Consider the following 25,839-nt stretch of genomic DNA (forward strand, 5'->3'; position numbering starts at 1 on the left):
CCCATCTCCTCCCGGCTCCGATGGCTGTCTGACACTTCCCTTTCTCTCCCTGCCCCCAGTCATCAAAAAGGGACAGATCCCCCACCACCCCACCTGCAAGTACTCATGTGCCTTCCCCTCAATGGTAATAAGCAAATTGCATTTAACTTGCTGGGATGCTCTCCCAAACTGCCTGCAGCTGATGTGCCCAACAAGGACAGCTCCATAAAAACTCCAAGAATGGACAGACAGGCAAGTCGTGCAGGAAGAAATGTCTAAGAAGGCAGCGCCCAGATTTGGAGAAGCGTACCTGAGCAGTTTGCTTGATGCTGTGGAGGCAAGGTGGAGCATCCTCATCGCCCCAGCAGGACGCTGTCTAAGGGGAAGTGATGGCAAAGCATCCTGGGAGGCAGTGGCCACCTGTGTTCGTGCCATGACACTGGCACAGAAGAGGGAAGCATTGCCGAGAAAAGGTCAATTACCTCATCCGGGCAGCAAGGGTGAGTGTTATACCCCATCTAGCATCTTCCCCCAGATCCCCCCCACTCCCAGCACCCTGCATGCTTCCAGCCCCGATCCACAAGCTCCTCCTGCTTCTCCCTTCCCCCAGAGTATCATAGCGCTTGCCCTCTGAGGGCCACACCTGATTCTTTGCAGGAGTTGCGCTATCATTTCTTTCATGGCTCCTTCAGTCCCCACATGACAAGAATGCCCATAACTGTCAGGAGAGGGCAAAGGCAGCGGGTGGTGAGCCTGACCTCCGAGTCCTCACCCCCTTGAGGAGTGCGTGATGGAGCTAACACTGGGAGAGGACGACATCCGGGCCATCAGTGACAGCATGGTCGGGCTGGAGTCGAGGAGTGAGTACCTGCCAATTCTCCACTCAATTCGACTCAGTTACTAGGAGACATAAGGTGTGAGGGGAAAGGTTTAAAGGAGATGTATGAGGCAAGTTTTTTTTCCGCAGAGGGTGGCGGGTGCCTGGAACTCACTGCCCAGGGCAGGTAGTGGAAGCAGATATGATCGTGACCTTTAAGGGCCATCTTGACAAATACATGAATAGGATGGAAATAGAGGGCTATGGTCCCTGGAAAGGTAGGTGGTTTTAATTCAGATGGGCAGCATGATTGGTGTGATTCCCTTTGTTCCATGTTCAATGGAGAAATGTCAAGCCAGTTTCTTGCATCCCAGATTCCTCTCCCTCCCTTGCTCTTAACCTTGTGTCCTGTGTCACAGGAAGAGACCCAGACACCCTGGGGCCATCTGCTGCTCTCGCCCATCCTGCCCCTGACACCTGACGATTCCTCAGAGGAAGAGGGAACCTCCAAGGCCAGCACCTTTTTGGCGTCAGCTTCCACCTCACAACTCACCATCCCAGATACCATTAACTGGACCCACCGATGAGAGTGTGAGGCATCTGGGTCACTCTGGTGAGCGCAACACAGCTGATGATGTACATCGGGTGGAGGAGGGAACGTCCGAGGCCTCTGGCATGCAGGGGTTTGCTGGAGGTCAGGACTCAGCTGGCCCCAGACTACATGCTGGGCCTCTAAGATCACTTCTCCTTCAGCTGCTGGAGATGCACCAGAGCCAAGGAATGCAGCAGGGGCTAACAGCAACACTGAACCAACTGCGAGGCTGTCGGGAGGATGATCTGGAGGAGGGGACTGAATGTAGGGTATTCAAGTTTGCTGATGACACGAAGGTGAGTGGGAAAGCGAATTGCATGGAAGACGTGGAAAGTCTGCAGAGAGATTTGGATAGGCTGAGCGAGTGGGCGAGGATCTGGCAGATGGAATATAACGTTAGCAAATGTGAGGTTATCCACTTTGGAAGAAATAATAGTAAATTGGAATATTATTTAAATGGAGAAAAATTACATCGTGCGACTGTGCAGAGGGACCTGGGGGTCCTTGTGCACGAATCGCAAAAACTCAGTCTGCAGGTGCAGCAGGTGATCAAGAAGGCGAATGGAATGTTGGCCTTTATCGCGAGGGGGATAGAATATAAAAGCAGGGAGGTCTTGCTGCAACTGTACAAGGCACTGGTGAGGCCGCAACTGGAGTACTGTGTGCAGTTTTGGTCCCCTTTTTTTGCGAAAGGATATATTGGCCTTGGAGGGAGTGCAGAGAAGGTTCACCAGGTTGATGAGGGGTGTAGCTTATGAGGAGAGATTAAACAGATTGGGTCTGTACTCGTTGGAGTTTAGAAGGATGAGGGGTGATCTTATAGAGACCTATAAGATAATGAAGGGGCTGGATAGGCTAGAGGTGGAGAGATTCTTTCCACTTAGAAGGGAAACCAGAACTAGAGGGCACAGCCTCAAAATAAGGGGGGCCGGTTCAGAACAGAGTTGAGGGGGAACTTCTTCTCTCAGAGGGTAGTGAATCTCTGGAATTCTCTGCCCATTGAAGTGGTGGAGGCTTCCTCGTTGAACATGTTTAAATCACGGGTAGATAGTTTTCTGATCGATAAGGGAATTAGGGGTTATGGGGGGCAGGCGGGTAAGTGGAACTGATTCGCTTCAGATCAGCCATGATCTTGTTGAATGGCGGGGCAGGCTCGAAGGGCCAGATGGCCTACTCCTGCTCCTATTTCTTATGTTCTTATGTACCAAAGCTTTCAGGTGGACCAGCTATTGCCTGTCTTGTGTGGTTCCCAGGCCAACACTGCAAGGGTGGTGTCTGCGGTGGAAAGCCTGGGGCAGGAAATCCTCACCGCGAGTGGCAGGAAATCCTCACCGCGAGTGGCAGGCTCCAAGCAATGGTCGAGTCACAGGAGGCCACAGCTGAGGGACTCAACAGGCTTCTCAAGATTCTGCGACCCATGGCTGAGAGGCTTGAGAGCTTGAAGGAGACCCAGCGGGACAGCGCTGAGACACAGTGGACTACAGCAGCAGCACTTGAGAATGTGGACCAGTCACAGAGGGTCATGGCTGAGGAACTGCAGAGCATGGCCCAATCTCAGATGGCACTTGCTGCTGCCATTGAAGGTGGCCGTCGCAGAGGGCTCGATCACCATGGCTAGAACGCAGGTGGTCCTCCAGGATTGACAGGGCCAGGTAACACCAAAACTTCTGGAGCTCACTGCAAAGGCACCGCCACCCCTGGAGTGACCCAGGGCCCCACAGGAATCCTGAGGGAGGAGGAAGGGCTCGAGCCCATGCCGGGACCTTCCAGCCAGGAGACTGTGGCTATGGCTACACCTTCTGACTCCCCCATTCCTGACACCAGGGCATCTCAGTGGCAGCGGGATGAAGAGGGTGTCAAGGTCTAGGCCCTCCAGAGGACGCTCGCCAAGGGCTGGCCCCCTCCACCTCTGATGTGTGCCCTGGGGAGGCATCGAGACGTAGTGGTAGGCCAAGTAATGTTAAGTTGTAGTTGCACTAAGATGGCATGGGTGAAGGGCAGCATTAGTTAGATAAATATTTAAGCACTTTCACGTTTCCGGTTCACATGTTTTCAGAGTAAGAAGTCTCACACACCAGGTTAAAGTCCAAAAGGTTTATTTAGAACCACAAGCTTTCGGAGCAGTGCTCCTTCATCAGGTGAGTGGAGAAGTAGGTTTCACAAACATGGCATATATCGATAAAGACACAATTGCAAGATAATGGTACCGAAAGCTCGTGATTCCAAATAAACCTGCTGGACTTTAACCTGATGCAGTGGGACTTCTTACTGAGCCCACTCTGGTCCAACGCCAGCATCTCCACAACATGTTTTTATGTTAGCACTTATCATTCAGACACTTTTGTCAGCAATGTTTTTTCATCTCCCACCTGTAATTAATTTGTCTCAGATGTGCCTCTCACAGGAATCCTCTTACTGTGACGGTCAACAGAGAGATCCTTCATGTTGATGAAAGGGGAGTCCCTTCAACACAGTGTCACTGAGAAAATGAAGGCATTGGCTCCCCAGAACTCACAAAAGATTCCCTCCCCTCCCCCACCCCAACCCAACCGTTTTGGGGCCCTGTATGAGGGTTTACTGATCCCTTACCTACTACATAATGTGGACCCAAGTGCCAGCGTGCATGCGGAGCTCAGGTCGGAGTCAGACTAGTTTGCACCAGGGCATCATCAAAATGGTGCTTAGCGAGACGTCATCACCCCCGCTGTCTGCCAAAGAAACTCGCTAACACAGCATACCCAGGCCCACCATTGTGGTGTTACAATAGTGCAGGAGATAGTAGGACTTTTGTGAGGTGATGGAACCCACGTGCAGCAATGCAGGCCCCTAGTGAGCAAAGCGCCTGGTGATCAGGGCCACCCTTGCATGCCTGATCCTTGCTGCCAGCCCTCCAGTGCCTGGTGGTGTTGCTCGGCATTGTCCTCCTCCTCCCCGTCGGGCGGCCTCCTCTCCAGCGATGCCCGGCCTCCACGTCCTCCTCTTCCTCCAAAAGTCATCTCGCTGCTGCGCCAGGTTGTGAAGGGCACGGAACACCACCACAATGTGGGAAGAAATCAGAGGGCGATATTGTAGAGCCCTGCCAGATCAGTCCAGACACCTGAACCACATTTTGAGGAGCCCTATACACCTCTCCACTGTTGAAAGGGTGGCAATTTGTGTCTCATTATACTGGGTGTCCGCGTCGGTCTCAGGCCTCCGTACGTCCGAAGAGGGTACCCATATCCCCCACGAGCCATCCCTGCAACCTGGGCTCCTCTTCAAAGACCTCTGGGATATCTGAGCTCCTCAATATGAAGCTGTCATGCATGCTGCTGGGGTGTCTGGCGTAGACGTACATGATATGCATCTTGTGGTCACACACCAATTGCACATTTAGGGAATGGAAGCCCTTTCTGTTGATGAATGGTCATGGATTCTGAAGCAGGGCCTTGAGGACAACATGGGTGCAGTCTATAACCCCCTGGACATTTGGCGTCCCCGCGATGGCCACGAATCCTGCAGCCCGGGCTTCCTGCTGGGCCTGGTCCACGTCAAAATTAAGGTACTAGGCAGCCCGGGCATACAGGGCATCTGTGACCTCCTTCACATAGTTGTGGACAGCTGACTGCAAAATGCCACATACATCTCCACTGCGGGTCTGGAAGGACCCAGTGGCACAAAAGTTTAAAGTGGCTGTCAATTTCACAGCCACCCACACCCCGAGGTGCTAGGTCTTGCAACAAATTGCATAGGTGTTGCACTCGTTTTTTGGAGCCGGAGCCATCGGCAGCACAAAGTGTCAGACATTTGTTCAAAGGACACCCATGTGTGGAACTGCCGGGGTCTCCGCTCCCTCCTTGCCGTGCCCCTCCTCTGGGCGAATGGCAGCCACATCCTGCCTCTGGTGGCTGTCTTCCTCTACTCCTGCGAGTGGCAAGGCCTGGGCCTCCTCTGTCTGCAATTTATCCTCCTGTCCCTCCTCACTCCAGCAGCAACCAGAAGAACAGCAAGGTCCATCGGTTGCATCGTAAAAGCTATCTCATCAATCTGAAGGAGGCTGGGGATTTGGAGAAGGGGAGAGACAGATGGAGAGATTAAGGAATTCTGCTTGGCCCTATCCCAGCAACGCACACTGCCCATAGCCACCACTCCCCCTTCCCCCCCCCTCCCCAAACAGGCCCCCCAGCAACACAGCCCCCCTAATCCCTCCCCCACTGCCCACCAGCAACACAGCACCCCCATCCCACCCCACAGGCCCCTCCAGCAACACAGCCCCCTCATCTGCCCCAACAAGCCCCCCAGCAACACAGCCCCCCATCCCTCCCACTAGCCCCCCAGCAACACTGACCCCCATCCCCTCCCCCCAGCAACACAGCCTCCCATAAGGCCCCCATCTCCCTCAAGCCCCCAATCGCCCCCCCCCCCCCCCCCCCGCAACAACAAACACCCAGAACCCATGCAGGAGTGACCACAGGCAGTGCTGCTTGAAAAGTTCTGAGGCTGCAGCACTGCCACTTCAAAGGGTTTCCAGCACCTGGAACAGTGTTGCGTTCCCGAGGACCCAGCAGCATCCCCAAGATGCAAGGTCAGTGCTGAGACCCGGGTCCATGCTGAAAATCGGACATCAGACACCGTGATCAGCAACAATGCCTACACACACTCCTCCTGACCCAAAATTCAACATGGCCACCACAAAACAACCGTCTGTGAGCAATACGGAGTCGACTGACGGTCAACACTTACCTCCTCAGTAACCCTCACTAAATGAGCGCCAGAAGCCGACTTTTAAAGAGGAGGTGTTTTCAGACCGACCCGGGTCAGACGAATGCGGTGGTAAAGGCTAGGGTGCTGGTAAATTGGGGTGTGCAGCTTGCTAATTGCATTGAGATGAATGCAAAAATATTTAAATTGACGTTGCACCCATTTTGGGTGACTCCTCTCGTGCCAATTCTTTCCCCTTGGTAAAGTGGGAACTGGCACGAAAACAGGCGCAGATCGTGCAAATCCGCCTCACATCCGACTTTACCACTTCTTCACGCCCAAAAACACGAATGGTAAAATTCCACCCATTGTTCCTATTTAAATAATCATAGTGTTCTCTTGAACACCAACTATTCCTGCTTTTGCCACACTACCAGGCAGTGCATTCCAGACCCGAACCACTTGCTGTTTCTGTTCAAATAATCATCTAATGCCCTCTTGAATGCCTCAGTTGAACCTGCTTCTCCCACATTCCCAGGTAGTGTATTCCAGACCCCAACCACTCAGTGTGTGAAACAGGTTTTTCTAACATTGCATTCACTTCTATTGCAAATCACTTTAAATAGTTGTGATGATATGTGTAGCAATAGCACACTATAATTTTATATATATTGCTATAGATGTAAGTAAATATATTTTTTGTGTTGAAGGGGAATGTTTAAAATTCAGCTGTATGCATGCAACAGATAGTCAGTATATCTGGAAGGAATACAGCTCAGATGCTGGGAGAGTGGGTTAATTACTTAATTTAGCCATATATTATTTACTTAGGGGAGAGCAAATGGATTTTTGTTCACAAAAAGAAAAGTTCCTCCGGGGTTTTTAATTAAAGGAATGGAAGGTTTCCCTTGGGGGTTTTGATTAGGTTCATTGACAGGGTCATGTGATAATGTGGTTAATGGGAGAAGCTAGGTATGTAGCAGAGAAAAGCAGCTTTCAGTTCTGACTGGGTTTGTTTAAAGCCAGGCTTTTGCAAGCTGCTCTCTCTACAAAATCTCTCTGAAAGTTCAAGGCTGTTAAGACTCATTATAGCAAGTATATTGAAGGTTGCAACTGTATTTAAAGTGGTTTTTGAATCTGTGAGAACAATGTAGCTGATTTGGAACTGAAACAGTGACACATTAAAAATTAGAGTGGTTTCTTCTCATGTTTAATGGGTAATATTTAAGCTGCTTCATTTGTTAGAGATACAGTTAAACTATTAAATAACATTAGTTTTCCAATAAAAGATCCCCAATTTGTCAGCAGAATTATTCCTGTAGTGGTGCATCCTATCCTCAGATTTTTGCCAAAATTGAAACATTGTTGGGGTCTCGTCTGGCTTCCTGATGTAATTTGGGATTCTGGTCCAGGGCCCTAACACTGTGCCCCCTCATTCTCAATATTTTTGAGAGTGGGAATAGTTTCTCCCCATCTACTCTGTCCAATTCCCTCATGATTTTGAGCACCTCTATCAAATCTCCGTGTAGCATTCTCCTCTCCAACCAGAACAGTCTCAACTTCTCCCATCTTCATAACCAGAGTTTCACATCCTTGGAACTGTTCCTGTAAACCTCTTCTTCACTCCCTCCAATACACTCGCATCCTTCCTAAAGTGCCTAGAACTAGCCAAGGATTAACCAGTGCCCGAGACATGTTCAGCATAACCTCCTTGCTACTCTGGACCTATTGTCTCTATTAATAAAGCCGAAGATATTGTATATGTTTCATTAACCGTTCGCTCCACCTCCCCTGCTACCTTTAATGATTTATGCACATAAACACCCAAGTCTCTCCGCCCTTTAGAGTTGTGCCCCTTCCCTACATCAACAGCATTCCCCACCACCAAAATTAAACTGACTGTTCTACAATTGCCAGGCTTGCCCTTACAACTTTTTTTCCAGTGCTTCTAACCTTGAAAATAAAACATGAAATTCTGAGCAAGTTGGGGTACAATAAAAGATGCACGATATTGTACATAACAATGTAAAATTAATTTGAACTGCAGTTGTTATTAAAGAGGGATATTTCTTTCTTATTTGAACAACACTGTTGAAATGTGTCCAACAGAACAGTACATCATAGGTAAATTACATTGGGGACTGATTAGCTCAATTGGCTAGAAAGCTAACATGTTGATCAGATTAATTATCAACAGCTCGGGGTTCAATCCTTGTTCTGGCAAGCGTAGACTCAGGGGCTTGCCTCCCCACTGTTAAAAAAGAATCTCAGCACTCAGCCAAGTCACCAAGGACCTGCCTTTGGATAGAGAACTGAAGAAGAATAGTTTATTCATACCATTTTCACATTTCATTGATCCACTCCTCGTCTTTGGGCGCAAATCATGAGCATGAACCTCAATTATCTCACTGGCCTCCGTCTTGGCACAGCCGACCTATAAATTAAAAGTTAAAACAATAAATCAGACATTATGTTAAGTCTCAATTAAAATTTGGATGGACAATAAAAACTATGAACTTCGGTCTTTCATGTAATACTTTTGAAACAGAGAGTTAAAAGACACTTAACATGCTTTTACATAGAAGCCTGAACGCAATTCTCAGGTTAGGCGAGATTGATTGATCTGGAATCAGTCAATTGTACTGAATTTTAAATGGCAGACAACTCTAATTTCAAAAACCTCTAAAGAGGATAGGTATTGCAGAATTTTCCTGTGTTCTTCAGTTCTGGTAAGATGGTTTAGTTGTCAAGAACCGTGTGCGTCTTAATGCACAGAATTATACAAAGCATACTGTACAGCTGTATCATCAAAGGTGGCATGGATGGAAAACCACGGTTCCAAAGTTTGCGGGTGCTATAAAACTTGGAAGTATGATAAACGCTGAAGAGGACTGTGCAGAACTTCAAAAAACATGTGCGTGGAGTGGGGAAATAGGTAAAACGAAGTTCAATGCAGAGAGGTGTAAGCTGATTCATTCTGGTGAATGAATCCATTCATGTACACACAACATGAAATAAGAGCTGGGGTGTGTGTGTGTGTGTGTAGGGCTGGGGTGTGTGCGTGTAGCCCTACACACACACACACACACCCCAGCCCTACACACACACACACACACACACACCCCAGCCCTACACACACACACACACACACCCCCAGCCCTACACACACACACACACACACCCCAGCCCTACACACACACACACACCCCAGCCCTACACACACACACACACCCCAGCCCTACACACACACACCCCAGCCCTACACACACACACACACCCCAGCCCTACACACACACACACACCCCAGCCCTACACACACACACACACCCCAGCCCTACACACACACACACCCCAGCCCTACACACACACACACCCCAGCCCTACACACACACACACCCCAGCCCTACACACACACACACCCCAGACCTACACACACACACACACCCCAGACCTACACACACACACACCCCAGACCTACACACACACACACCCCAGACCTACACACACACACACCCCAGACCTACACACACACACCCCAGACCTACACACACACACCCCAGACCTACACACACACCCCAGCCCTACACACACACACACACCCTAGCGCTACACACAAACACCCCAGCCCTACACACACACCCCAGCCCTACACACACACACACCCCAGCCCTACACACACACACACCCCAGCCCTACACACACACACACCCCAGCCCTACACACACACACACCCCAGCCCTACACACACACACACCCCAGCCCTACACACACACACACCCCAGCCCTACACACACACACACCCCAGCCCTACACACACACACACCCCAGCCCTACACACACACACACCCCAGCCCTACACACACACACACCCCAGCCCTACACACACACACACCCCAGCCCTACACACACACACATTCCAGCCCTACACACACGCACACAGCCCTACACACACACTCCCCAGCCCTACACACACACACACCCCAGCCCTACACACACACACACACACTCCAGCCCTACACACACACACCCCAGCCCTACACACACACACACACACCCCAGCCCTACACACACACACACACCCCCCAGCCCTACACACACACACACCCCAGCCCTACACACACACACACTCCAGCCCTACACACACACACCCCAGCCCTACACACACACACACACCCCCCAGCCCTACACACACACACACACCCCAGCCCTACACACACACACACACCCCAGCCCTACACACACACACACACACCCCAGCCCTACACACACACACACACCCCAGCCCTACACACACACACACACCCCCCAGCCCTACACACACACACACCCCAGCCCTACACACACACACACTCCAGCCCTACACACACACACCCCCCAGCCCTACACACACACACACACCCCAGCCCTACACACACACACACACCCCAGCCCTACACACACACACACACCCCAGCCCTACACACACACACACACCCCAGCCCTACACACACACACACACACCCCAACCCTACACACACACACACACCCCAGCCCTACACACACACACACACCCCAGCCCTACACACACACACCCCAGCCCTACACACACACACACCCCAGCCCTACACACACACACACACACACCCCAGCCCTACACACACACACACCCCAGCCCTACACACACACACACCCCAGCCCTACACACACACACACCCCAGCCCTACACACACACACACCCCAGCCCTACACACACACACACACACACACCCCAGCCCTACACACACACACACACACCCCAGCCCTACACACACACACACCCCAGCCCTACACACACGCACACACCCCAGCCCTACACACACGCACACAACCCAGCCCTACACACACGCACACACCCCAGCCCTACACACACACCCCCGCCCTACACACACGCACACACCCCAGCCCTACACACACGCACACACCCCAGCCCTACACACACGCACACACCCCAGCCCTACACACACGCACACACCCCAGCCCTACACACACGCACACACCCCAGCCCTACACACACGCACACACCCCAGCCCTACACACACCCACACACCCCAGCCCTACACACACGCACACACCCCAGCCCTACACACACGCACACACCCCAGCCCTACACACACGCACACACCCCAGCCCTACACACACGCACACACCCCAGCCCTACACACACACACGCACACACCCCAGCCCTACACACACACACGCACACACCCCAGCCCTACACACACACACGCACACACCCCAGCCCTACACACACACACGCACACACCCCAGCCCTACACACACGCACACACCCCAGCCCTACACACACGCACACACCCCAGCCCTACACACACGCACACACCCCAGCCCTACACACACGCACACACCCCAGCCCTACACACACGCACACACCCCAGCCCTACACACACGCACACACCCCAGCCCTACACACACGCACACACCCCAGCCCTACACACACGCACACACCCCAGCCCTACACACACACAGACACACACACCCCAGCCCTACACACACACACACACACACACCCCCCAGCCCTACACACACACCCCCCAGCCCTACACACACACCCCCCAGCCCTACACACACACACACACACACGCGCGCACACCCCAGCCCTACGCGCGCGCACCCCAGCCCTACGCGCGCGCACCCCAGCCCTACGCGCGCGCACGCCCCAGCCCTACGCGCGCGCACGCCCCAGCCCTACGCGCGCGCACGCCCCAGCCCTACGCGCACACACGCCCCAGCCCTACGCGCGCGCACACACGCCCCAGCCCTACGCGCGCGCACACACGCCCCAGCCCTACGCGCGCGCACACACGCCCCAGCCCTACGCGCGCGCACACACGCCCCAGCCCTACGCGCGCGCACACACGCCCCAGCCCTACGCGCGCGCACACACGCCCCAGCCCTACGCGCGCGCACACACGCCCCAGCCCTACGCGCGCGCACACACGCCCCAGCCCTACGCGCGCGCACACACGCCCCAGCCCTACGCGCGCGCACACACGCCCCAGCCCTACGCGCGCGCACACACGCCCCAGCCCTACGCGCGCGCGCACACACGCCCCAGCCCTACGCGCGCGCGCACACACGCCCCAGCCCTACGCGCGCGCGCACACACGCCCCAGCCCTACGCGCGCGCGCACACACGCCCCAGCCCTACGCGCGCGCGCACACGCCCCAGCCCTACGCGCGCGCGCACACGCCCCAGCCCTACGCGCGCGCGCACACGCCCCAGCCCTACGCGCGCGCGCACACGCCCCAGCCCTACGCGCGCGCGCACACGCCCCAGCCCTACGCGCGCGCGCACACGCCCCAGCCCTACGCGCGCGCGCACACGCCCCAGCCCTACGCGCGCGCGCACACGCCCCAGCCCTACGCGCGCGCGCACACGCCCCAGCCCTACGCGCGCGCACACACGCCCCAGCCCTACGCGCGCGCACACACGCCCCAGCCCTACGCGCGCGCACACACGCCCCAGCCCTACGCGCGCGCACACACGCCCCAGCCCTACGCGCGCGCACACACGCCCCAGCCCTACGCGCGCGCACACACGCCCCAGCCCTACGCGCGCGCACACACGCCCCAGCCCTACGCGCGCGCACACACGCCCCAGCCCTACGCGCGCGCACACACGCCCCAGCCCTACGCGCGCGCACACACGCCCCAGCCCTACGCGCGCGCACACACGCCCCAGCCCTACGCGCGCGCACACACGCCCCAGCCCTACGCGCGCGCACACACGCCCCAGCCCTACGCGCGCGCACACACGCCCCAGCCCTACGCGCGCGCACACACGCCCCAGCCCTACGCGCGCGCACACACGCCCCAGCCCTACGCGCGCGCACACACGCCCCAGCCCTACGCGCGCGCACACACGCCCCAGCCCTACGCGCGCGCACACACGCCCCAGCCCTACGCGCGCGCACACACGCCCCAGCCCTACGCGCGCGCACACACGCCCCAGCCCTACGCGCGCGCACACACGCCCCAGCCCTACGCGCGCGCACACACGCCCCAGCCCTACGCGCGCGCACACACGCCCCAGCCCTACGCGCGCGCACACACGCCCCAGCCCTACGCGCGCGCACACACGCCCCAGCCCTACGCGCGCGCACACACGCCCCAGCCCTACGCGCGCGCACACACGCCCCAGCCCTACGCGCGCGCACACACGCCCCAGCCCTACGCGCGCGCACACACGCCCCAGCCCTACGCGCGCGCACACACGCCCCAGCCCTACGCGCGCGCACACACGCCCCAGCCCTACGCGCGCGCACACACGCCCCAGCCCTACGCGCGCGCACACACGCCCCAGCCCTACGCGCGCGCACACACGCCCCAGCCCTACGCGCGCACGCACACGCCCCAGCCCTACGCGCGCACGCACACGCCCCAGCCCTACGCGCGCACGCACACGCCCCAGCCCTGCACGCACACTGCCCCCAGCCCTGCACGCACGCACGCACACTGCCCCCAGCCCTGCACGCACGCACGCACACTGCCCCCAGCCCTGCACGCACGCACGCACTGCCCCCAGCCCTGCACGCACGCACGCACACTGCCCCCAGCCCTGCACGCACGCACGCACACTGCCCCCAGCCCTGCACGCACGCACGCACACTGCCCCCAGCCCTGCACGCACGCACGCACACTGCCCCCAGCCCTGCACGCACGCACGCACACTGCCCCCAGCCCTGCACGCACGCACGCACACTGCCCCCAGCCCTGCACGCACGCACGCCCACTGCCCCCAGCCCTGCACGCACGCACACTGCCCCCAGCCCTGCACGCACGCACGCACACTGCCCCCAGCCCTGCACGCACGCACGCACACTGCCCCCAGCCCTGCACGCACGCACGCACACTGCCCCCAGCCCTGCACGCACGCACGCACACTGCCCCCAGCCCTGCACGCACGCACGCACACTGCCCCCAGCCCTGCACGCACGCACGCACACTGCCCCCAGCCCTGCACGCACACTGCCCCCAGCCCTGCACGCACGCACACTGCCCCCAGCCCTGCACGCACGCACACTGCCCCCAGCCCTGCACGCACACTGCCCCCAGCCCTGCACGCACGCACGCACACTGCCCCCAGCCCTGCACGCACGCACGCACACTGCCCCCAGCCCTGCACGCACGCACACTGCCCCCAGCCCTGCACGCACGCACACTGCCCCCAGCCCTGCACGCACGCACACTGCCCCCAGCCCTGCACGCACGCACACTGCCCCCAGCCCTGCACGCACGCACACTGCCCCCAGCCCTGCACGCACGCACGCACGCACACTGCCCCCAGCCCTGCACGCACGCACACTGCCCCCAGCCCTGCACGCACGCACACTGCCCCCAGCCCTGCACGCACGCACGCACACTGCCCCCAGCCCTGCACGCACGCACGCACGCACACTGCCCCCAGCCCTGCACGCACGCACGCACACTGCCCCCAGCCCTGCACGCACGCACGCACGCACACTGCCCCCAGCCCTGCACGCACGCACGCACACTGCCCCCAGCCCTGCACGCACGCACGCACACTGCCCCCAGCCCTGCACGCACGCACGCACACTGCCCCCAGCCCTGCACGCACGCACGCACACTGCCCCCAGCCCTGCACGCACGCACGCACACTGCCCCCAGCCCTGCACGCACGCACACTGCCCCCAGCCCTGCACGCACGCACGCACACTGCCCCCAGCCCTGCACGCACGCACGCACACTGCCCCCAGCCCTGCACGCACGCACACTGCCCCCAGCCCTGCACGCACGCACGCACACTGCCCCCAGCCCTGCACGCACGCACACTGCCCCCAGCCCTGCACGCACGCACGCACACTGCCCCCAGCCCTGCACGCACGCACGCACACTGCCCCCAGCCCTGCACGCACGCACGCACACTGCCCCCAGCCCTGCACGCACGCACGCACACTGCCCCCAGCCCTGCACGCACGCACGCACACTGCCCCCAGCCCTGCACGCACGCACGCACACTGCCCCCAGCCCTGCACGCACGCACGCACACTGCCCCCAGCCCTGCACGCACACTGCCCCCAGCCCTGCACGCACGCACGCACACTGCCCCCAGCCCTGCACGCACGCACGCACACTGCCCCCAGCCCTGCACGCACGCACGCACACTGCCCCCAGCCCTGCACGCACGCACGCACACTGCCCCCAGCCCTGCACGCACGCACACTGCCCCCAGCCCTGCACGCACGCACGCACACTGCCCCCAGCCCTGCACGCACGCACGCACACTGCCCCCAGCCCTGCACGCACGCACGCACACTGCCCCCAGCCCTGCACGCACGCACGCACACTGCCCCCAGCCCTGCACGCACGCACGCACACTGCCCCCAGCCCTGCACGCACGCACGCACACTGCCCCCAGCCCTGCACGCACGCACGCACACTGCCCCCAGCCCTGCACGCACGCACGCCCACTGCCCCCAGCCCTGCACGCACGCACGCACACTGCCCCCAGCCCTGCACGCACGCACGCACACTGCCCCCAGCCCTGCACGCACGCACGCACACTGCCGCCAGCCCTACACGCACGCACGCACACTGCCCCCAGCCCTACACGCACGCACACTGCCCCCAGCCCTACACGCACGCACACTGCCCCCAGCCCTACACGCACGCACGCACACTGCCCCCAGCCCTACACGCACGCACACTGCCCCCAGCCCTACACGCACGCACACTGCCCCCAGCCCTACACGCACGCACACTGCCCCCAGCCCGACACGCACGCACACTGCCCCCAGCCCTACACGCACGCACACTGCCCCCAGCCCTACACGCACGCACGCACACTGCCGCCAGCCCTACACGCACGCACACTGCCGCCAGCCCTACACGCACGCACACTGCCCCCAGCCCTACACGCACGCACACTGCCCCCAGCCCTACACGCACGCACACTGCCCCCAGCCCTACACGCACGCACACTGCCCCCAGCCCTACACGCACGCACACTGCCCCCAGCCCTACACGCACGCACACTGCCCCCAGCCCTACACGCGCGCACACTGCCCCCAGCCCTACACGCGCGCACACTGCCCCCAGCCCTACACGCGCGCACACAGCCCCCAGCCCTACACGCGCACACACAGCCCCCAGCCCTACACGCACACACACAGCCCCCAGCCCTACACGCACACACACAGCCCCCAGCCCTACACGCACACACACAGCCCCCAGCCCTACACGCACACACACAGCCCCCAGCCCTACACGCACACACACAGCCCCCAGCCCTACACGCACACACCCCACAGCCCTACACGCACACACCCCACAGCCCTACACGCACACACCCCACAGCCCTACACGCACACACCCCACAGCCCTACACGCACACACCCCACAGCCCTACACGCACACACCCCACAGCCCTACACGCACACACCCCACAGCCCTACACGCACACACCCCACAGCCCTACACGCACACACCCCACAGCCCTACACGCACACACCCCACAGCCCTACACGCACACACCCCACAGCCCTACACGCACACACCCCACAGCCCTACACGCACACACCCCACAACCCCTCACGCACACACCCCACAGCCCTACACGCACACACCCCACAGCCCTGCACGCACACACCCCACAGCCCTACACGCACACACCCCCCAGCCCTACACACACACCCCCAGCCCTACACACACACACACACCCCCAGCCCTACACACACACACACACTCCCAGCCCTACACACACACACACCCCCAGCCCTACACACACACACACCCCCAGCCCTACACACACACCCACACACACACCCCCCCCCCCCCAGCCCTACACACACACACCCCAGCCCTACACACACACACCCCAGCCCTACACACAAGACAAGATAGGTTGACACAAGTCACCAATTATCATACTGTTTTACGACAAGAAATGCCTGGCCCAAAAAGTTACTCAATGTAATGGAAGAGGAACGTCTTGTATGTTATTACAAAATGGAAAGCCAATTGTTTTATATTAATATTTTGCAATATTAGGCATATACTAGAAACAAGCTTGTATGGGCGTGACTGGTTTAATTGAATTGGAGACAGCAGAATACAATGGTAAAAACATAAATAAAGGAGGTGTGAAGGCAAGTTGTTTGAAGTGGATATCAGCAAATCTAAGATGGGCTGCCAGAAAAGCAGCATAAATAGAAATGTGTGTTAGGAAGTTAAAGAAAGTGACATGGAGCTAACTATCATATTTCAAATGGAACATATATAATTCGGGAATTGTCAGTGAGGCAAAATAGTAATTTTACTTCATAAATATATTAGCCATGAAGTAATAAAAAAGGTTGATCATTCTGCGACAAGGAACTTCTGAAGGATTGCTGAAAGTAGTGGAAAATCAAAGCGAATAAAACATTTTTAAAGTGAGACTGAAGCTCTTGTGTCTGTGGCTGGGAGATCTCAAACAAGACAGCACATGTTGAAACCAGTCGTGGCGGCACAGTTGTTAACATTGCTGCCTCACAGCGCCAGGGACCCAGGTTCGATTCCAGCCTTGGGTGACTGCCTGCGTGGAGTTTGCATTTTCTCTCCATATCCACGAGGGTTTTCTTCAACTGCTCCAGTTTCTTCCCACAGTTCAAACATATGCAGGTTAGGTGAATTAGCTGTGCTAAATTATCCCTTACTGTCCAAAGGTGTGTAAATTAGGGGGATTAACAGAGTAAATATGTGTGGTTCCAGAAATAGGGTCTGGGGTGGGACGCTGTGTCAGAGAGTCAGTGCAGATTCAATGGGTCGAATGACTTCCTTCTGCACTGTAGGGATTCTATGGACAGTTTGTTGCCATCTTCGGAGAGGAGAAGCCTGTGTAAGATTTCCCCAAGAGCAGCAGGGCATTATATAACATTACTGGAATTTGCTATGAATTTAAAAATCTATGAGGGCTGTTAAAAGGTTTAATTCAGTTAATTCAAGCCAAAATCTTAAGAAATATTGGTAGAAGCACTCTTAACTGTATAAAGATGTTATTGTGTTTGAAGTATTATTTTCTTTATTTTAATAACTGTTTAATTTTAATATATGAAATCATCACAATTGTTCTGAGAGTTACTTGACTTCAGATCACTCCTTGTAATATACAAATTGCAAATAGTCATGGCAGCTAAATCAGGTTTCCCTTTGGGAAGCCTGGTGCTTACCATCTGCTGTGCCACACAACACTTTGTAAATGTGGGATTTATAATGCGAAAATACATTACTTTATTGCCTTTTGTTTGGATTTATAAGGCAAAGAGGAATCTGTCAATGTCTCCACAATTACATTGTATAGCAATTATATTTAGCATTGTTAAAGACAGCTGATCAACACTGACTCACCTATAAATGATAGTGTTGTGAGACTTCTTACTGTGCTCACCTAAAAATGGACACAGTTGTGACAGTGGGATGTAGAAGTAACGGAATAAGCTCTTAGCAACCTGCACCCCACCCCAGCCAACGTCAACTGAGATTACGGCAGTAAGAAAAATGCACAAATCCAAATATGCAATCCATTCTTTTGATTGAAATCAACACACAAGGAAAACATAAGCCAGATCAAGCTGAAGGCATACCTAAATGCATGAAGCAGAGGTTAAAAAAAAATCAACAGGTTTGTGATTGCAGTGACAGGGTTGGGAAGCAAATATTCCTGGGTGCTTGGCTTTTAAGAGGTAGCCAAAACAGAAAAAAAAAGAGTGGGGGAACAGCTACAGAGCTAAGTGGATGCACTATTTTTGATCTTCCATGCTCTATGATTTAGAATAGCACTCCCACCCCCCACCCCATGACATGACCTCACTCGTGAAGAAAGGAGGGAGAGAGAAAACAGGGACGACAGGCAATCAGCAGTCAGGAAAATGCTAGCCTCTATTACACAGATATCAAAGCACCTGGAGAGAATTAGAATTTGATGAGACATAATCAACATAGATTTATGAAAGGGAGATGATGTTTGACAAACCAAAGTTTTTGAGATTCTAACTGGCAAGGTAGGTGAAACTAGTACATGTGGGTTAAAATTTTGAAAAGAATTAGGTAAACTGCCACACAAGAGGTTAGCACAACAGTAAGGATTCATTGAATTGTGGATAATGGTGTGGATTAAGGATTGGTTAAGAGACCAGGGACAAATAGTCAATTTGAATCAGCAGGCTGCAACGAGGACTATGAGGATCAGTACTTAAGCCTCATATTTACAATCTACATCAATAATTTAAGATGAGGGACTAATATATCCAAGCTTGATGACACAAAGTTAGGCAAAAAAATAAAGACTTATGTATACAACCATCAGACGGTTTACCCTTATCCATTTTGCTAGTTACATCCTCAAAAAATCCAGGTTTGTCAAATGTGGATTTCCCTTTCATGAGACCATGTTGATATTTCTTAAGTGTCCTGTTATGGCATCCAGACGCTAGCATTTCCTCTACTACTGATGTAGGCTAATCAGTCGTCTTCAAAATAATACCATGAGATTTTTTTTTCACATCCACGTGAAGAGTAGAGACGATTAAATTATTAATCGAGAAAAGAGGGCACACCTCAGTGCAGCACTCCCTTATATGGACGAAGAAAGAACAGCTACACAACAATAATGGCAAAAATGGCTATTCTGGCTGAGAGTGAAGCATGCTGGGAATTTTGGTCAACTTATAGATTAAAACAAGATGCAGGTCGTGAAGAGGCTCTGGTCTGTGAGCTGTGATCTAAAGCTTCCTGTGTTGGTCAGATCAGGGAAGTTGTTTACATTAACCCAGACATTGTGTCTCTGATTTATGGCTGCTATGTATGGAGTACATTAAGAAGTCTCACAACACCAGGTTAAAGTCCAACAGGTTTATTTGGTAGCAAATACCATAAGAAAGCTTATGGTATTTGCTACCAAATAAACCTGTTGGACTTTAACCTGGTGTTGTGAGACTTCTTACTGTGTTCACCCCAGTCCAACGCCGGCATCTCCACATCATGTATGGAGTATGCAGTTGGAACTAAGCACCATTGCGTCCTTCACAAGTAATTTCACTGGATGTTCGAGCCATGTGATCAGTTCCTAATTACACAATTGGCTGAATGACAGAGAATCTTCTGGAAGCGAGTGGAGAATTGTGGATAAAAGGACATGCGAGTTCTTTGTTTAGTAGTGATAACTCAAAGAGAACAACCATCGCAACAAAGCTTGTACCCTGAAGAATACTTCAGAGAGAAGATGATAGATTCTACACTGAGGATATTTCTTGGCCAAGGTTTTCCTGAACTCGGTAATATCTATTTTCAGTTAAATCGTTAAAGTTGATGTTCAGTTAGAATTAAAGTTCAGTAAAGAGTTAATGAGTTGCAACTGTTTATGTTTGAGTTGGTACTAGAAGTGTTAAATAAAGAAATAATTGAATTACTGTCCTTGTTTGTCTTAAACTGGAATGCTTGGAAGGTGTTCAAATTAAAGCTGGAAAACACTTAGTTTTGCACTGGAGCATCAGCCAAGATTGTTTTGTTTTCAAGTCCAGGGGTGGAACTTGAACCCACAACCCTCTGACTGAGGGGGAAAGTGCTATCAATTGAACTATAACTCACACCAAGGTGGAAGACGCAAAGAGGCAGGTTGAATAATTGGTCAAGAATTTTTCAGATGGAATGTGTGAAGAAATTATCCACTTTGGTGAGAAAAATAGAAAAAGCAGAATACTTAAATGGTGAAGCAGGAAATGTTAAAGTACTATGGGACATCAACTGGGAAGTTAATATGTGGTTCATTGGTAAATAGTATATTTTCTCTAATTGCCTTCTATAATAGAGGGTAAGAGTGAAGGAGTTTTTCTGAAACTATATAGTGTCTTGGTGAATCACATACTTGAGTATGATGTACAATTTAATTTCCTTACCCAAGGAGGGTTAGAACGATGACTCACTGGACTATTATGGCAGGTAAATGGCACAAAGGGAGCTGCTCATTTGGAGAATCAGTGCATACAAAATGGGCCATAAGGCTTCCTTCTATGCTGTAACATATGTTATGAGTTCGAAGAGATTGTCTGAAGGGGAGAGGCATGGATAACACGAGGACTATATTCCCTGGAATATATCCTGAAATAATGGTACAAAGAAAGAATTAAAGGCTCTGTATCTGAATGCAGGTAGCATTCATAACAAAACACAGGAATCTATATCACAAATAGATCTGATCGCCATTACAGAGACATGGTTGCAAGGTGACCAAGGCTGGCAACTAAATATTCAAGAGTATTTGACACTTCAGAAGGACAGGCAGAAAGGAAAAGGCCGTCTGGTAGTTCTGTTAATTAAGGATGAGATTAGTACTAGTCAGAAATGATCATGGTTCAGAAGAGCAAGACGAAGAATCACTTGGGTGAAGGTAATAAACAGCAAAGGAAATAAGTCACTTCTGACAGCATTTTTATAGCTTCCTAATAGTAGCTACACTGTAGTATACAAGAACTATTGGGCATTTGCAAGAAAGGTACTGCAATATTCGTGAGCGATTTTTATCTTCATATAGATTGGACGAAGCAATTTGGCATGGGCAACCTGAAAGAAAAGTTCATATTCGGGACAATTAGAGCAATAAAAGAGGTGATGGCCTAGTGGTATTATCACTGGACTATTAGTCCAGAAACACAGCTAATGTTCTGGAGACCTGAATTCGAATCCCGCCACAGCAGAAGGTGCAATTTGAATTTTCAAAAAATCTGGAATAAAGAATCCACTGATGACCATGAAACCATTGTCAATTGTCAGCAAAACCCATCTGGTTGACTAATGTCCTTGAGAGGATGAAATCTGCTGTCCTTACCTCGTCTGGCCTACATGTGACTCCAGAGCCACAGCAATTTGGTTGACTCTTAACTGCCTTCTGAACAAGGGCAACTAAGGATGGGCAATTAATGTTGGACAGCCAGCGACACTCGTGTCCTACAAATAAATTTTTAAAATACATTTGAGAGCCAACCTTAGCAACAAGTATTCCGCTTTGGATATGGTTGAGGGGGACGACATACCAGTGGTGAGCCGCAGTGAGAGGATCTCCAGCACTGTGTCCGTTTCTGTGGCTCGGGAGGGTAAGAGGGAGAGCGGGAGGGCAATAGTTATTGGGGACTCGTTAGTTAGAGGGATAGATAGGAGGTTCTGTGGCAGCAAAAGAGACTTGAGGATGGTATGTTGCCAGGGTCCGTGACGTCTCGGACCGTGTTTTCCGGATTCTTAAGGGGGAGGGGAAAACAGTCACAAGTCGTGGTACACATTGGTACCAATGACATTGGTAAGAGAAGGGACGGGGATTTAAAACAGGAATTTCGGGAGCTGGGCTGGAAGCTGAGAGCCAAGACAAAACATGTGGTCATCTCTGGTATGTTATCGGTGCCACGTGATAGCGAGTTGAGGAACAGGGAGAGAGTGCAGTTAAATATGTGGTTGCAGGGATGGTGTAGGAGGGAGGGTTTCAGATACGTGGATAATTGGAACACATTCTGGGGAAGGTGGGACCTGTACAAACAGGACAGGGTGCACCTGAACCAGAGGGGCACCAATATCCTGGGAGAGAAATTTGATACGGCGCTTCAGGGGGGTTTAAACTAATTTGTCTGGGGAGTGGGAAAAGGAGTTGTAGTCCAGAAGTCAGTGTTGAGGGTGGTGAGGTATTGGGGAAGGTATCAAGGTCAAGGGTGGGTACCGGTAGACAGGAAGGTGGGTTGAAGTGTGTCTACTTCAATGCAAGGAGCATCCGGAACAAGGTAGATGAACTTGGGGCGTAGATTGGTACTTGGGACCACGATGTTGTGGCCATTACGGAGACGTGGGTAGAACAAGGACAGGAATGGTTGTTGGACGTTCCGGGGTATAGATGTTTCACTAAGTGTAGGGAAGCTGGTAAAAGAGGTGGAGGAGTAGCATTGTTAATCAAGGATAGTTTAATGGCTGCGGAAAGGCACTTCGAGGGGGATCTGCACACTGAGGTAATATGGGCTGAAGTTAGAAATAGGAAAGGAGCGGTCACGTTGTTAGGAGTTTACTATAGGCCCCCAAAGAGTAATAGAGATGTGGAGGAAGAAATTGCTAAGCAGATTATGGATGTGTGGGGGTCACAGGGTAGTTGTCATGGGGGACTTTAACTTTCCAAATATTGATTGGAACCTTTGTAGGTCGAATAGTTCGGATGGGGCGGTTTTTGTGCAGTGTGTGCAGGAGGGTTTCCTGACACAATATGCGGATAGGCCGGCAAGAGGTGAGGCCACTTTGGATTTGGTACTGGGAAATGAACCGGGCCAAGTGCTAGATTTGGTTGTGGGAGAGCACTTTGGAGATAGTGACCACAATTCGGTGTCCTTTGTTATTGCAATGGAGAGGGATAGGGCCGTACGGCAGGGCAAGGTTTACAATTGGGGGAGGGGTAATTATGATGCGATTAGGCAAGAATTAGGGGGCATAAGATGGGAACAGAAGCTGTCAGGGAAAGGCACGAATGAAAAGTGGAACTTTTTCAAGGAACAAATACTGGGTGTCCTTGATAGGTATGTCCCTGTCAGGCAGGGAGGAAATGGCCGAGTGAGGGAACCATGGTTCACGAAAGAGGTGGAATGTCTTGTGAAAAGGAAGAGGGAAGCTTATGTAGGGATGAGGAAACAAGGTTCAGAAGTCTCGATTGAGGGTTACAAGTTAGCAAGGAATGAGCTGAAAAAGGGGCTTAGGAGAGCTAGGAGGGGACACGAGAAGTCCTTGGTGGGTCGGATCAAGGAAAACCCCAAGGCTTTTTACTCTTATGTGAGGAACAAAAGAATGATCAGGGTGAGGTTAGGGCCGGTCAAGGACAGTAGTGGGAACTTGTGTATGGAGTCAGTAGAGATAGGCGAGGTGATGAATGAATACTTTTCTTCAGTGTTCACCAAGGAGAGGGGCCATGTTTTTGAGGAAGAGAAGGTGTTATAGGCTAATAGGCTGGAGGAAATAGATGTTCGGCAGGAGGATGTACTGGCAGTTTTGAATAAACTGAAGGTCGATAAGTCCCCTGGGCCTGATGAAATATATCCTAGGATTCTTTGGGAGGCAAGGGATGAGATTGCAGAGCCTTTGGCTTTGATCTTTGGGTCCTCACTGTTCATGGGGATGGTGCCAGAGGACTGGAGAGTGGCGAATGTTGTTCCTCTGTTTAAGAAAGGGAATAGAAATGACCCTGGGAATTATAGACCAGTTAGTCTTACTTCGGTGGTTGGTAAATTGATGGAAAAGGTCCTTAGGGATGGGATTTACGACTATTTAGAAAGGTGCGGATTAATCCGGGATAGTCAGCGCGGATTCGTGAAGGGCAAGTCGTGCCTCACAAATTTGATTGAATTTTTTGAGGAGGTAACGAAGTGTGTTGATGAAGGTAGGGCAGTTGATGTCATATACATGGATTTTAGTAAGGCGTTTGATAAGGTCCCCCATGGTCGGCTTGTGATGAAAGTAAGGAGGTGTGGGATAGAGGGAAAGTTGGCCGATTGGATAGGTAACTGGCTATTGTAGGCTGCAAAGAGACATAGATAGGATGCAAAGCTGGGCTGAAAAATGGCAGATGGAGTTTAACCCTGATAAATGTGAGGTGATTCATTTTGGTAGGACTAATTTAAATGTGGATTACAGGGTCAAAGGTAGGGTTCTGAAGACTGTGGAGGAACAGAGAGATCTTGGGGTCCATATCCACAGATCTCGAAAGGTTGCCACTCAAGTGGATAGAGCTGTGAAGAAGGCATATAGTGTGTTAGCTTTTATTAACAGGGGGTTGGAGTTTAAGAGCCGTGGGGTTATGCTGCAACTGTACAGGACCTTGGTGAGACCACATTTGGAATATTGTGTGCAGTTCTGGTCACCTCACTATAAGAAGGATGTGGAAGCGCTGGAAAGAGTGCAGAGGAGATTTACCAGGATGCTGCCTGGTTTGGAGGGTAGGTCTTATGAGGAAAGGTTGAGGGAGCTAGGGCTGATCTCCCTGGAGCGGAGGAGGCTGAGGGGAGACTTAATAGAGGTTTATAAAATGATGAAGGGGATAGATAGAGTGAATGTTCAAAGACTATTTCCTCGGGTGGATGGAGCTATTACAAGGGGGCATAACTATAAGGTTCGTGGTGGGAGATATAGGAAGGATATCAGAGGTAGGTTCTTTACGCAGAGAGTGGTTGGGGTGTGGAATGGACTGCCTGCAGTGATAGTGGAGTCAGACACTTTAGGAACATTTAAGCGGTTATTGGATAGGCAGATGGAGCACACCAGGATGATAGGGAGTAGGATAGCTTGATCTTGGTTTCAGATAAAGCTCGGCACAACATCGAGGGCCGAAGGGCCTGTTCTGTGCTGTACTGTTCTATGTTTTAACCAAGGAGCAGGCTATTTTAAATCTGGGAATGTGCAATGAGGTAAGATTAATGCGGAGCAGTTTGGGGGGGGGGGGGGGGGGGCATTCAAAAAGGAACTTGAGTACATGTTCCCAAGAGGGAGAAATGTAAGAGCAATAAGTTCAGGGAACCCTGGATGTCTACGACAATTCATGACTGAATAAGGAAGAAGAGAAAGGCTTTTAGCAAGTCCAAAGGGAGCAGTTCAGCTGCAGCACTCGAGGAAGAAAAGGAGATAACTTAAGAAAGCAATTATAAGAGCAAAAAAGAGGACATGAAAAATGACTTGCGAACAAGATTAGGGAGTATCCTAAGATATTCTATAAATACATTAAGGGGAA

At 53.1% G+C, this 25,839-nt stretch overlaps 1 protein-coding gene across 2 annotated transcripts in view; it reads right to left on the reverse strand.

The window, feature by feature from the left end:
• The window catches only part of LOC144511903 (lysine-specific demethylase 5B-like), a 371,069-nt gene that overhangs the window by 310,122 nt on the left and 35,108 nt on the right, over nt 1–25,839 (reverse strand). For both annotated transcript variants that reach the window (XM_078242346.1, XM_078242347.1), the window contains exon 5: nt 8,406–8,502. In XM_078242346.1, coding sequence (XP_078098472.1) covers nt 8,406–8,502 — 97 coding nt within the window. The remainder of the gene's footprint in view (nt 1–8,405; nt 8,503–25,839) is intronic.

This window comes from Mustelus asterias, chromosome 25 (genome assembly GCF_964213995.1).
Source record: "Mustelus asterias chromosome 25, sMusAst1.hap1.1, whole genome shotgun sequence".
Taxonomy (NCBI): domain Eukaryota; kingdom Metazoa; phylum Chordata; class Chondrichthyes; order Carcharhiniformes; family Triakidae; genus Mustelus; species Mustelus asterias.